The sequence below is a fragment of the Bicyclus anynana genome, chromosome 23 (assembly GCF_947172395.1).
Source record: "Bicyclus anynana chromosome 23, ilBicAnyn1.1, whole genome shotgun sequence".
NCBI classification, from domain to species: Eukaryota; Metazoa; Arthropoda; class Insecta; order Lepidoptera; family Nymphalidae; genus Bicyclus; species Bicyclus anynana.
Window position 1 is genome coordinate 10,444,689 of NC_069105.1, and position 14,610 is coordinate 10,459,298.

The following is a 14,610-nucleotide window of genomic DNA, read 5'->3' on the forward strand; positions in this document are numbered from 1 at the left end:
ATATTTCTTAGTTAGTTAATTAAATTAATAACATATTTCGGTGGCGGGTAGTGTAACATAAATAATAACATACTCGTTAAAATAAAAAAAATATATATATTTGTTGCTTTATGTGTTTTACAGGAAAACCCCAGAGACCCAGAAAAGCAATAACTTAAATCACAGCCTATTAACACCGTCTTCATCTATTGTAACAAAAAATTCATCCCAAAGTTTCGTCAAAAAGCTTGCTTCCAAATGCTTGGGCCTCAAAGCAAAATTTAACTCTGCTCCTAACATATCTAATCAAGGGTTAGAGTCGAATGTCGATGGCAAGTTGAAACATTTAGATACTAAACAAAGTGCAAACGCATTGCATATAGGTAACAGTAAGTTTTTTAAAATACTGTCGAAAAAAGAGGAATCTGGGGACATACAGTGTAATGACGAATTTGATACCATTTCGTTAGACAGATTAGGCACATTAAACAGAGATTCGACCGTCAATAGAAGCAACAGAAGTTGTCCAGGGTTTAAAACTTCTTTACCAAATATTTCGGAAAATAATGAGCTCACCGAAGAAGCCGTTGCTGAAAGTTTAGCAAATAAAGAGTCCACTTGTGAAGGTAAGAATACAGCGAAGCCAATGTCAGAAGCTATAAATTATGAAATAAAGAATAGCATATTTGAACCAAGAAAGAGTGATAATAGGATTTCTATAACTTCCAATGCTTCTTTAGATTCAGCTAATTTAGTGAATGAATGCTATGAATCCTACGAGTTTACATCGGCGAATTCTCCGGATTTAAAGTCTAAGGTAAAAAACACAGTATTAAATCCAAAGCCAACGCCGCGGTCTAATTTAGGAAGCACATTTAAAAGTGAAAATACAATATATGAAAATATACTGCCAGATAAAAATAGCCTTACTCGACCAACGCCTGCTGCAAGAACTCACATACCAACAAAAGTAGTTGTCAAAGACGATGAGTCAAAAATTTACGAAAATATTTTATTAATCCAACCTAAATCAAAACCTCCTGAGCCACCAAAAAGAAATGTAATGGCTAATGTAGTCTCACATAATTCATCACCTAGCGTCAGTAGGTCATCATCAATGTCTTCGGATTCTATGATTGACGAATCCAACTTGGAAGATATTCTACTTTCTGAAAAATCAAAATCTTTTCGCCATGGTCAAAAATTGCGTAGAAAAGAATCGAGTAAATTTAGCATTCATCGAAGTAATTCCAACGCTTCCGAGTTCTCTGATGCAACGGAAGCTAGTGCCATAGAAAATGTAGATTGTAGTGCAGATCTTGATGGGAAATCTGTGTATGCAACGATGGTAGGGACATTGCCAAATAAAAAATCTGAAAAAGTAAAGAAAAAAGTCCTTTTTAGACACAAAACATTTACGAATATAGAAGTTGATAGAAATTCTTTTAAAAATTTCCCTAAAAGAAATGATTCATTCTTAAAACATACATTGGCGAGTTACCACATTCGAGGTACTGGTCACTGTATATACAAGGCCCCTACTGTAAAAGAGTTCATATATATATTTAATAGGGATACACTTTACAGTGACGTAGAACCTTTTACTAAAGTACCTAATGATAAAAGAGATAGCTACTATGAAACGGCTATATGTTTCTGTCGACCGAGGCCTCCTAAACTTCACAGTAGTGCCGAGGATCTGTTAGATATTCAGAACAAGGAAGAAGTTGAAGAAAAAGTATCAATAGACATGGATGCCTTTGTTAATAAAATAGAGTTAGTATCTTCGTCATTTCGCTGTTTTTGTGACTCTGGTTCCTGTTCATTACACGCTAATAAACGAGAATTCCCATCGGAGTTAGTGGTTAAATTCTCAGCGATTAAGAAAAGTATATCTACCCCCGACATAACATTAGAGATTTCTCCTTCTTCGACAGTATTAAAAAGTGGTTTATCAAAAAACATGTCGGTGCCAGCAAATTTAGAAGAACCTTATGCCGTATCTAATATAAGTGAAATTGAGAAAAGATTTGAGACTAATTCTAAAACAGATATCAAACTCAGTAGTTTAGATAGTCCCACTTATGTTGCAATGTCACCACATTCGTCTCTATCATCGAATGGGCGTCCTTACTCAATTAAAGATATATCTGAAGTAATTTCTTTAGGTTCTAATTCAACATCGACCGGCGCTAACACATCTTGTGCTTCTGATACTTCGCTATTACACAAATCCAACTCGGAACACTCCGGACATTGGTCATTACAATCGTGTAACTCCAACATAACAGTGGTATCCGATGTGTCGTTTAAAACATGTTTAGAAGAATCATCAGACGAATCTGATACAATACATTCCGACGACGACATTTCCGACGCGGAGACAATAAAGTCTGACGTCAGTACGACCAAACGGCCGTGGGTGCACAGCAGTTCGTTTAGATTCGGGAACAGTTCGCGTAAAGACGAAGACGCTAGTATAACTGAAGAGGATTTCGGTTCTGCTAAATTCGAATCGTCGTCTTCTAAATTTGAGAGTGGGATAAGCGTAGATTCGGATAGTTCGTCGTCGGAATGCGCTGGAGATAGTGGTGTTCCGGGGGAGAGTTGTGATGTGTCGCTTGATGCTTCGCTTGAGCGTGGTTCCGGGGTGGTCGGGGGTGTTCGCAGCGGGTCGGGGCGGCGGCGGTGGGACGAACTGGAGGGCGCGAGTGAGGGCGACGCGCTCAGCATATCCAGCGCTGCGTCTAGCTGTGCGCCGCTGCACTTGGCGCATCATCACGAATACAGTAAAGTGTCGGTGAGTTGACTTCCTCAAATTTTGTTCACTTTAGTCAGGAATCCGTAGAACATTTTTTACAACAGATTAATAACAAATAAATTTTTCGTGAGTACAATTTAACAGCCACAACGTGCGTGTACAAATTGCGTGGTACATTATCTCGTTCCAACTATCAGAAGTTTTTATATCCTGGTAACTCAGTGAGGTACCAGAGTCAAGAATTTTCGTAAATGAAAAAGTTGATCGTCTCATCGAGATGAAGCTGCTCACGAAAAATTAACTTGTTAGTAATCAGTTGTAAAAAATGTTCTACGGATCCCTGAATACTTCTTTTTGTTGTAGTGTAAGGGCCTGTGATGGCCAGACTTTCGTCATTGTATAAAGACTGACAGTTTTGATGGTGCATGCCTTACAGAAGTAAGACAACTATAGAATTTGGATCTTAGCGGCTTTGGTATCTGTTAATAAAGGCCCAAACTTTAACCTCCTTTTAACTTTACCTTATCCAACTAATATTTAATAACCTTAACCATAAAAAGCGTTTTTTTTCGCATAAAATGAGATATTGTACGTCAAATACTTTAACTCTACACTAGATACTCTAAAAATTTATATCTCTAAATGTGTCTGAGGATTAGAGGTTGTGGAACATACAATAAAGTTATATATAAGCTATTGCGATCATAATTTCAAGTGTTATCGTGAGGTAACAAAAAAATGCGCTTTTTACAAAGTTTGAACCTCTATTACCTACTTCTCCCAAAGTACGCGTAGCTATGATCACAACTCCATGGTTGCCTATATATTAGTAGGAGCGTAAACTTTTAGCTCTTATAAGATGACGATAGTCTGCGCATTGCAGGTTCTCTTATGTTCTATAATGTTTAGTCTGACTTAATTATACGTGTTATGTTTATATTGTAAGATTCGAGAAAAATCTTCTTTTTCAATATTTAAGTAGAATTTTAGTATTCAATTTATATAATCTAACCCTTCTGTATAGCCAATCTCTTCCGGGAAGTCCGTTATGGCTTTGGAGGTAGGACAACTGACCAAGCAACACCCAAAGAATTGCAACGCTATTCTGTAACGATGTTTTCTTCTATTCTGTGTCTCTTTTTAACACCGTGCTAATGATAGAGAGAGATACAGACGAAGTAATGACGCTCCGTCAGTCTTACAAACACAAACGCTTGTCTGTACTTACTTCTACATCAAAAGCCAAACTGACTTGCGAATAGATTGACTATTATCCTATGCCTATCCATAAAATTTCATTAAGTAAATTAGTTATTAATGTCGCAGTGAAAACTCCGCCAATACACCAATGACTTGTTGCTCCTAACGAACGAAACGTAATAAAGAATTAACCTCAAATTAGTTGCAGTCACGGAATGTTACGTGACTATTTTATAAATGCTGAAGGCGTTTAATTTGTTTGATAAGCTGTATTTTATTTATGGTTTAGGTTAAACGAATAGTACTATATATTCGTCTGTTAAGGATTTAATTTTTTGATGTTTCTTGGCTGATTTATCATCTAGTTCACTAAGGGATTCTTGAATAAGTAAGTGTAATGTTTGCGGACTTTCTAATGATCAGTTGATCACTCAGTTAATTACTTCTTCTGGGTTGAACACTGTATCTACTTAGTTACACGCTCTACTGAAGCACCCAAGTGCAACTGCCTCTCTTCTCCGAGGATTGTATTTTTAGACTATGGGGATGATGACTAGGTTTGAATATATTGATTTTTATGATACATTCGGGTAAATAGGGTCAATGTTAACTAATTTATATATAAAAAGCAAAGATTGTCTGGATATTTGCAAAATAAATGAGATTATAAAATTTCAAAAACTATTAAATTTTTTTTTTCGTAATTAGATGAAAATTTATACAGTTTTAGCTTCCTTACATTAAATGTGACATTTTTTAATATATGAACTATAAAGATAACAAAGATATTAGTAATTTTGTTTGAACGCGCATACAAATCTAACGATCATTACATTGTCTATGACGTCATTTTTTCGAGCTATTTTGTATGGGGCGTTTTTCAGGGATCCGCGGCAGCGCCACAAATCTGACTCTTTAAATCCCTGTAGCTCCGAAAGTAATGATCGCAGATACCCTGTTACTTTTACAAAATTGCTTTACTATTAGTATACTCTTAATTTATATACAATTTAAAAAACTGTCATCATCCCTATTCTATTGACAGCCTAGGCTGTTGACATATTCTACAGTAAGCTCAACAAAATGTTCTTTCGTTGAGCATTCTTTACTATCGTCCACATTTAAACTAAATTAGCAGACGATCTCGCTACGTCCACGTAGAACCCTTTCTAGATATTTTAAAATTAAACAATGGTCACACATGATGTTTCCCTAACTTTAAGAGATAACGCAGCGCACGCATCGAAAGCACTCAAAAGGGATAATTTACCCGTTTTGGCAACATTTTTCATTGATTCTACTTTTGATCGTAGCGTGATGTAATAGTTTTACATCACGCTACGCATGGCTGCTGTACTAGCCTTCCTCGATAACTGTACCTATTCAATTCCAACTAATAGTTCTGAGATTACCGCGTTCAAACAAACAAACAAATAAAATTCCCTGCCAAATTTTATCTTTTTACGTCCTGTGGTTTTCGAGATTTTGTGATGAATGACATTTCGCATTTATATACTAACATATATACCTCATCAGTTATTTATTAGTGACTAGCGGACGCCCGCGACTTCATCTACGTAAAATTCAGATTTTCACACATCCCGCGGGTATCATAGATTTTTTTTAGAATAAAAAGTAACCTTTATCTTTCTCAGTTACCTTCTCTATCTTCCAGTGAAAGTCCAGTTGAAACAAATAAACATCTTCTTCATATCTAATATATTAAAATCTAATGTAACGGTTTTTGTTACTAAAGTCCACCGAAACGATTCGACCTATTTTTATGAAATTTTGTGTGCATATCGGTTAGAGAAGAAGTACACTTAAGTCAAAGCGAAGCTTGACCGGGTCCGCTAGTATTAATTAGTATAGAATTCTAAATGCCTTTAGAGCCTCGATAGCTCAACGGTAAGAGCGGTCGGACTCATCACCGAGGGGTGGTGGTTCGAGCCCCGCCCCGTTGGTCTATTGTCGTACCCACTCCTAATACAGTCTTTCCCGACTAGTTAGAGGGGAATGGGAAAATTGGTCATATTTAAAAGATTTGGCAAATATTCTTTAAAAAAAAATGCATCTAAAGTTTAAAGAAATATGCCGCCTTTGAAAAAGGCCTTGTAGTTTTACGTCAGTAACAACAATGCAATTCATAATCGTCAAATTAAACGTCGTGAGAACTTGCTCCGCCGGACATGTTCCCACATGCGGCATGTGTGCGCTTGCCACTCGACGATGTTGAATGAACGGATGTCAATGCAATGATTTAACTCTATCCAATTAACTGGAGATGAGAGCGGGGTAGTGCACTAAGACAGAGATGGAAACATGCGGGTTGGTAGACTTGTCCTTAATGGTGGTCTAAAATTGTATGAAACTTAGCACTTATGGGGAAAATAAAGTGGAATAATTTAAATCTATTATTGATTATTCATATCTACTAGGTACATAATTCACTTTTATTATTTTTAAATTGATGTTTATTATCGCCAAGATAATATGCAGAATGATACAATAGATAATAATATCCGATTGATGGCCTATTAATCCAGTCAAATAAGACTTTGAAGGATACAATAATTCCCATAGAGCTAAGACTTGGTATGAATGTTCAGAACACATGAATAAATGAATTGTGAAAAGTCCCCAACAATCCACCTTGTGCAAAAAAATTTATTAATGGTAAAAGTTTACAAAAATAGGTTTTTTGCGTTTTTCAGCTAAACCGTGAGTTTTACAGCAAAAATAGTACAAACAAAAATTGTAGATCATTTGATTCTCTACAAAAAATGTATCTACACTTTTTTTCATAAGCATTGACGTTATAAAGCGGTTGAAGGAATTGAAAATAAATTAATGATACGTTTCGATACTAGATGAGGATAATTACGATATCAGTGATGAGACATATGATGTATCACTTTTAGAACATGTCCATTGCAGGACATAGGCCTCTTGCATGGACTTCCAAACACAACGGTTTCGGGCCGCCAGCATCCAGCGTCTCCCTGCAACCCGCTTGATGTCCTCGGTCCACCTATCATCATTATCAGCCGATGGACGTCCATTGCTGGACATAGGCCTCTTCCATGGACTACCAAACACAACGGTCTTGAGCCGCCAGCATCCAGCGGCTCCCTGCAACCCGCTTGATGTCCTCGGTCCACCCATCATCATTATCAGCTAGTGGACGTCCATAGCTGGACATAGGCCTCTCATGGACTTCCAAACCCAACGGTCTTGAGCCGCGAGCATCCAGCGGCTCTCTGTAACCCGGTCCTCGGTCCTGGATTCACCTAGTGGGGGGTGCCAACACTGCGTTTTCCGGTGCGGGGTCGCCATTGCAGAACCTTGGCACCCCAACTTCCATCGGCTCTTCAAACTATGTGGCCTGTCCATTTCCACTTCAGCTTCGCGACTCGCTGAGCTATGTCAGTGACTTTGGTTCGTCTGCGGATCTTCTCATTTCTGATGATTTGATTGATTGGCGGGTTATAATATAAACTGTAGTGACTAATGAACTATCGATCTAATAACTATTTATAGGTATAAGATTTAGTTTTGCGGTTAACATAGATTATATTTAAAAATCCGTGCTGTATACACTCAATACACTCGAAAAAACACAGTCCGCCATAGTAATTCTATGGTTTTTAACTGATTAATAGCACAAGGCGTGATTGAACACGTGTTCTGTAATCAGCCGGCAAGTAATTTATAATATTTTGTACACGCTTAGTCTAAATAAGTGTGATGCTATTCATCGCATCAAAGCATCCTCGCTTTCAACGTTGGCGCATCGTCGAAAAAACGATAGGTACTTCTGAATGCAGTTTCTTCTCCTTATATTTTAAATCGATATTTGCTGCTAGATGTTTTAGTTTATGCGAAATCTGTTTTGTATTTATCATCGTCAAGTTATTGCGGTTTGGCCTCTAATATTTACTACAGTGACAAATCTCGTCTTAAAATCATTAAAATTGTGTTTTTTTTGCAAGACACGAGTATGTGAACCTTTGTAGAAATTACAATTCTTAAATGTCATGATTCGAACTCTATTTAATGCAATTGCTAACGCGTAGTAACAATGTCAATACCATTCTCGTGTTAATATATCGTATACTCTTCAGAGTTAGTCCTTGATAATGTCATAATGATGACTAGATTTCACTATTTAACAGTGATCGCTGTGTCACCTACCTCTACCATACCATCTTGCATCTAATCTTCAAATCTTATACAAAGAAAAGTCTTTAAGCACACCAGTGTAACCTTACAAAATACTGATCCTAATCATCAAAATGTTTCAACGACGAATCCGTCGACGAGCACAGCGTTTCCATAATAACCCTGAGTACATGCCCAATAAATTAACCCGTTGCCTGTAATCATAACACCGTGCCCACATGGGCTCTAGAATTTAAATCGTCACTGGCGAAGGAATTAGGAAGTCAGTCAGTCAGTCTCGCAGCGTGTACCGAGGCGCGCTTTCGCGTCTTAAATTAAACTAGTGTCGTGAGTGTTGTGTCGTGCAAAGTTTTAGTGTTAAAAATAGTCACTAGTGTGAATTCCGAGTGCTTGTTTAGTGTTAGCAATGGGATTGTAACTAGGATCGAATGAATGTAAGTTGTGCATTATAAAAGTCTCAGTGTTAACGAAACATTGGTTACAATACGTTCTATTATAGCTATACATTTCTTGTAATACCTATATGTATATTATGACATATAACTTGCGGAATTTCGTTTGAAGAAGGGCGTAAGCGACACGTTTATGTGTTAGATGAGACGAATATCTTAGCATTCCATGGATTCACCGTGCAGGTGCCGGGTCCATCGCGTGGTAGAGAGAAAAACACCAAGCAAAGTCCAGGACTTGTGACTGCTGGATGTAGGGTTAAGGAATTCCTTGACGATCGATCAACACTCTCCTCTGCTCGTGTTGTTCTCCCTACCTATCCAAATTTAGTAAGATCCTATTAGAGCAGCTTTGGATACTCGTACTAATATAGAACTAGCTGCACTTCTAGAGAGGCCAATTCTTATTACAAATGAAATTCCGTAAAGAAAAGCTTACTATAGTAGTTCTTAATATCAAATACTAGTGTCTATAACACAGAAGTTACACCTAGCTCACTAGCTAGCGCGTCGAAACTGGCGAATAAAAGTGGCAAATTGTCTTAATTTCATTTAGCATTGTAAACAACGAAAGTTATTTAAACAAATAATACCTAAATAATTGTCTACAATGTCGAGTTGTGTGGTCAGGTCAAGTAAAAACTATATATAAGTACATAAATATAGCATAATGTATTTTTTTGTGATTTTGTCGGCACGTACCATATGTAATAGTATAAAATCTTTGGTACAATTTGGGTTGAATATGTATAGAATTCATGGTAAGCACGATACATCGTGGGCTGCATTTACCTACATTGCTATTAAGCTGTAACTTACGTCATAATAAAATTACTTTTACAAGCTGATTTTGCTTTTTACCTGCCCTTGAGGGTGTTAAAAAATGCTACAGTCGTAAAAATCTAAATCGGAACCCATAATACAAACAAACAATAAGATGCAGACGTGTCAAGGACTCAATAACCCAATTTCGTTGTTTCGTAATTTCCCATACGTGTCTGATCAAACAATGCACCAAAGATTAATAAGAAACAGATGGTAAACAATAAACATTGTAGACTTCCTCGAAGATGCCTTTTAATTTTAGACGATACTTAAGATTAAATTAGTAATCTTATATTACTAGCGGACACCCGCGACTACGCTTGCTTGAAACTCTGTTCATACCAAATCCCACGAGAACCGTGATTTTTTCTGGAACAATAAGTTACTACGTGTTAATCCAGAGTAAAATCTTATTTCCATTCCAAATTTGAGCAAAACCAGTTTACAAGCCGGAGGAACAAACATACTTACACGCACAAACTTTCGCCTTTATAATATTAGTGTGATTAGATCGGCAGCATTTTACTAAGGATGAACAAGGGATTTTTAAATTTTATGAATCGGCAAATTCATTGATGCAGAGCATATCTAAATAATAAAGCGAAAAGACACGGCATATAGCAAGGGGCCCAATTTATAGACTTGCCACCTATGAAAGGCCTGCTTACTCGCGAAAATACGGGAAAGCTTTCATCGTACCGGTTGGCAACCGGTGATAGGTCACACACTCAGACAAGTCTACCGTATCATACCAGTCATCGAGAACAGGCATTAGGCATCTTCTAGGCAAGAACGTTCCACCATAGGCTGCATCATCGCTTATCATCAGGCGTGATTGCAGCTAAGCGCTTGCTTTACAAAAAAAAAACTATTTGGGTATCTGTGATGCAGTTCATTTTGTTTAGAATGCGACATTTTGTACAACTTCCACATCTGCATCATATACACTCACCCCCTTCCTCAAAATATACTATAGTCTGGCGAACGATTGCAAAGAACAATTTACGAGTCTTGTGGTCTAATATAAGCATTTATTGTATCTTGCCTTCTTTAAAATATTAAAATTCTGTTAAATTATGAAACTGACTTTAATAAATGAACCACTAATTTACTAAAAGCTCACAAGAAGCTTAGTCTAGTACGACTAAGTTTTTTGTGGAAAAAATGTTGTATTTTCTAAAATGTATAAAGTGTAGGTCAATTTGTCTATTTAGTTTTTGTCATTTTAATCTACCAAATTAACCCTGCGACGTTCGACTATAGCTTGGCAAGTTCTATGATGACACTCCCATGATATGCGGGTGACGGGGGGATGTGCTGTGTAAAAATGCATGCTTGCGCGGAAGTGAGGTGCATCGTGAGTTTTTCGTTCATTGCTACACGCCCCCCGGCCCGCGCGGATCGTCAGGAGTGTTATGAACGAAGTTGCCAAGCTATAGGTAAAGTGCGTTTAATTGATCACTTTCGGTGGTGTACCACTTCTAGATTGTGTATTACATCATCTACAGAAGTGGTGTGAGATATTTCTGACGTATAAATTAATTTGTTTCTTCTGATCAAATGTCCGAATTCTTCTCACTATTACCAACTATTATGCAATAATAATATATGTTGCAAATGTGTAAACTCTTCATACTACTATTATTGAGTGTAGAATGGATGCAAATATAGAAATTCTTCACACTGCTGTTATTATACCTTGCTAGGTCTACTATTTTTTTTTTGACGGCCTCCGTGACGCAATGGTATGCGCGGTGGATTTACAAGACGGAGGTCCTGGGTTCGATCCCCGGCTGGGCAGATTGAGATTTTCTTAATTTGTCCAGGTCTGGCTGGTGGGAGACTTCGGCCGTGGCTAGTTACTAGATTTAGCGTTCCGGTACGATGCCGTGTAGAAACCGAAAGGGGTGTGGATTTTCATCCTCCTCCTAACAAGTTAGCCCGCTTCCATCTTAGACTGCATCATCACTTACCATCAGGTGAGATTGTAGTCAAGAGTTAACTTGTAAAGAAAAAAAAAAAAACCATACTAGCGACATATCCATCACACTATGCTAGTTCCCCGGGATGTAACTGTTCTGGTGTTTGTACTAATGACTGAGACCGACACGACTAACTGTGCTCTTCGAGCCATGTAGGAAGGATACTGGCTAATTTGGTACATCCACAATCAGTTACATCATCCAAGGTCAAAATGTCACCGAATTACTTGCGACGGATGACTTGCAAAACTTAACTTGATGAACTTAACGGCAGATTCAGAGCCGTGGTAGCCCATATGCCCTCTGCCTCCGATTCCGGAGGGGCGTGGGTTTGAATACGGTCCGGGGCATGCACCTCCAACTTTTCAGTTGTGTGCATTTTAAGAAACTAAATATCACGTGTCTCAATCGGTGAAGGAAAAACATCGTGAGGTAATAACCTGCACACCTAACTTTCTTAATTCTCTGAGTGTGTGAAGTCTGCTCATTGGGCCAGCGTGGTGGACTATTGGCCTAACCCCTCTTCATTCATCTCAGAACTCAGCAGTGAGCCGAATATGGGTTGATAATGATGATGCAGATTTAGCCGATTTTCATGTTGTTTTCGGAGTAGGCGGGTAGATGAACGAACCTTGGAGTAGGTTTTTATTGTTTTTCCTTAAGAATTAAAACCGTACTGAAGAAAAAAAGTTATGAAGAACCTTTATTCCGTAATTACAGCAAACAAAGTCCGCTTTTTTATTATTTTTTTTATAAGGTTAAGGTATCTTCGTCAATCATTTTTAGTGGAAAATTATTCTGACGCACTTGACCCATTAAGTTACCGGAAGTCAACAAACGAACGGTGTAATACAGGAAGTGTGTCAAATCTGGATTAGAATAAAATAAACGCAGGTTGAATACTGAACAAACTGCAATGCTCTATGCGTCGGAACACGAAATGAACCGTTTTATGGTTCGCTTTAATCATCAACCTTTTAAGTTGTGTGAGCTAAACGTTTCGTCGCTTTTTATATCGGGAAAAATATTGCTACGGAAAATTGCATAGTGCATTTTTTAACTTTACTTACGTCTAGGTTTGTTATTTGCAGTGTATCTCTGTTGCAGATTCATTTTACTGCATAAAGTTCTTAGGCTTTAAGTTATTGTTGTCATACGTCGTCATCAACCCATATTCGGCTCACTGCTGAGCTCGAGTCTCCTCTCAGAATGAGAGGGGTTAGGCCAATAGTCCACCACGCTGGCCCAATGCGGATTGGCAGACTTCACACACGCAGAGAATTAAGATAATTCTCTGGTATGCAGGTTTCCTCACGATGTTTTCCTTCACCGATTGAGACACGTGATATTTAATTTCTTAAAATGCACACAACTGAAAAGTTGGAGGTGCATGTCCCGGACCGGATTCGAACCTACACCCTCCGGAATCAGAGGCAGAGGTCATATCCACTGGGCTATCACGGCTCATTGTTTATTGTATTGTTGTCATACGCCAGCTTGTAAATAATTAAAAGGATGGTAATATTTGTCATATTATTTAAAACATATGGCAAATATTCTGTTTCTAAAAATACCTTAATTTATGCAAATAATCACACTAATATTATAAAGGCGAAAGTTTGTGTGTAAGTGTGTATGTTTGTTCCTCCTGTGAATTGCGGCTTCTGAAGCGATTTGGCTAAAATTTGGAATGGAGATCTTACTCTGGATTAACGCATAGGCTACTTTTCATCCTGGAAACTTCCATGGTTCCCGCGGGATTTGTGAAAAACTGAATTCCACGTGGACGAAGTTCGGGCGTCCGCTAGTAAAATACTTAGAAGTGAATTAGTTTTCTAGAAATATTTTTATCATTAGACAAAATAATTACAAGTATATTGTTTTTAACTGATAAGATGCAGTTCAAAGTCGAAATAATGATGATCTTGGTATTATAGAGGAGAATCATTGCTAAGCAAACATTTATAGATTAGTAATTGATAGATGATCGTATCATCGTATTTATAAAATCCTAAAAGTGATAATTTACAAAATAACAAATCGCAAATGTGACACTTACGAGTATAACAAAGCTATTGGAACGGTTAACAAAATATTATATCCGCTTTGTAATCTCGCGTTTTATAGTAAGAACAATAGGCATATGGTATCTGTCAGTTCTGATAATTATGTTATTAGTCTATGACGACTAAACGTTTCAAATCTACGGAAATAGGATAACATGTACAGATATTTGGCGTTCAGCCAGCCACGGTATTGAGGTATGTACCTACGTATGGTGCTTATAGCGAAAAGTACGGTCCAGTTGAGATCTGGATTTATGTGTTACATAGTCTACCTAATCTTGAATGTGCTTGTTGTAAAGATTCAAGTGAATTAGGTATTGATACAATAAAGATAAAGATAAATATACTTTATTTGCACACCACAAAGACAAAAAGAAGTGAAATAAAAAACAAATTAGGAAGAGATCAGCATACAAAAGGCGGCCTTATCGCTAAGTAGCGATTTCTTCCAGGCAACCTTCGGTTTAGGAAAACTTAAGGACATCAATTACAATGTAACATGTCGGTCTTTCCAGCTAATCTTCTTTTATATCTTACACTAGCGGTGTACCGCGGTTGCACTCGCGTATAATATAGTATATCTTGTAGCCTTCCTTAACTAATAGGCTGACTATCACTAGAACAATCATCTCCTTTCCCTTATCCACCACTTATGTGGGGCGCGGTCGGCAAAATATGTCAATCTTCTCTATTTGTCTCTATCCACTCTCTTTGAACACAATATGTCCTCTTTCACACACTCCAACCATCTCTTCTTTGGCCTTCCTCTCCTCTTATGTCCTTCCACTTGCCAAAACAATACAATTTTTTTTTCTTGCAATTGTTCTAGAAGTTGGACGACCTTTCGGGTGCAGTTTGTTAGTGCTGTGGTACTCAACACACGAGGTCCTGGTTTCGATTCCCAGCTTGGTCAGTTTAGGATTTTATGTTTCCAAATTAGCTCAAGTCTGGTCTGGTGGTAGGCGTCATGCTTAGTTAGTAAGAAAAGACGTACCGCCAAGCGATTTAGCGTTCCGGTACGATGCCGCGTAGAAACCGTCAGAGGCATGGGTATAATAAACTTGTACTTACTTCTTCGAAGTTCAAGCTCATATTCACTTAACATCAGGTGAAATTACAGTCAAGGGCTAAATTGTCATGAACAAACCGATGACCGCCAAATAACG

The 14,610-nt window shown here is 37.7% G+C and overlaps 1 protein-coding gene across 1 annotated transcript in view; it reads left to right on the forward strand.

Moving 5' to 3' along the window:
- Nucleotides 1-14,610, forward strand: part of LOC112049876 (uncharacterized) — a 165,386-nt gene that overhangs the window by 39,937 nt on the left and 110,839 nt on the right. Inside the window, exon 9 of the mRNA XM_052888572.1 lies at nucleotides 124-2,779. Coding sequence (XP_052744532.1) covers nucleotides 124-2,779 — 2,656 coding nt within the window. The remainder of the gene's footprint in view (nucleotides 1-123; nucleotides 2,780-14,610) is intronic.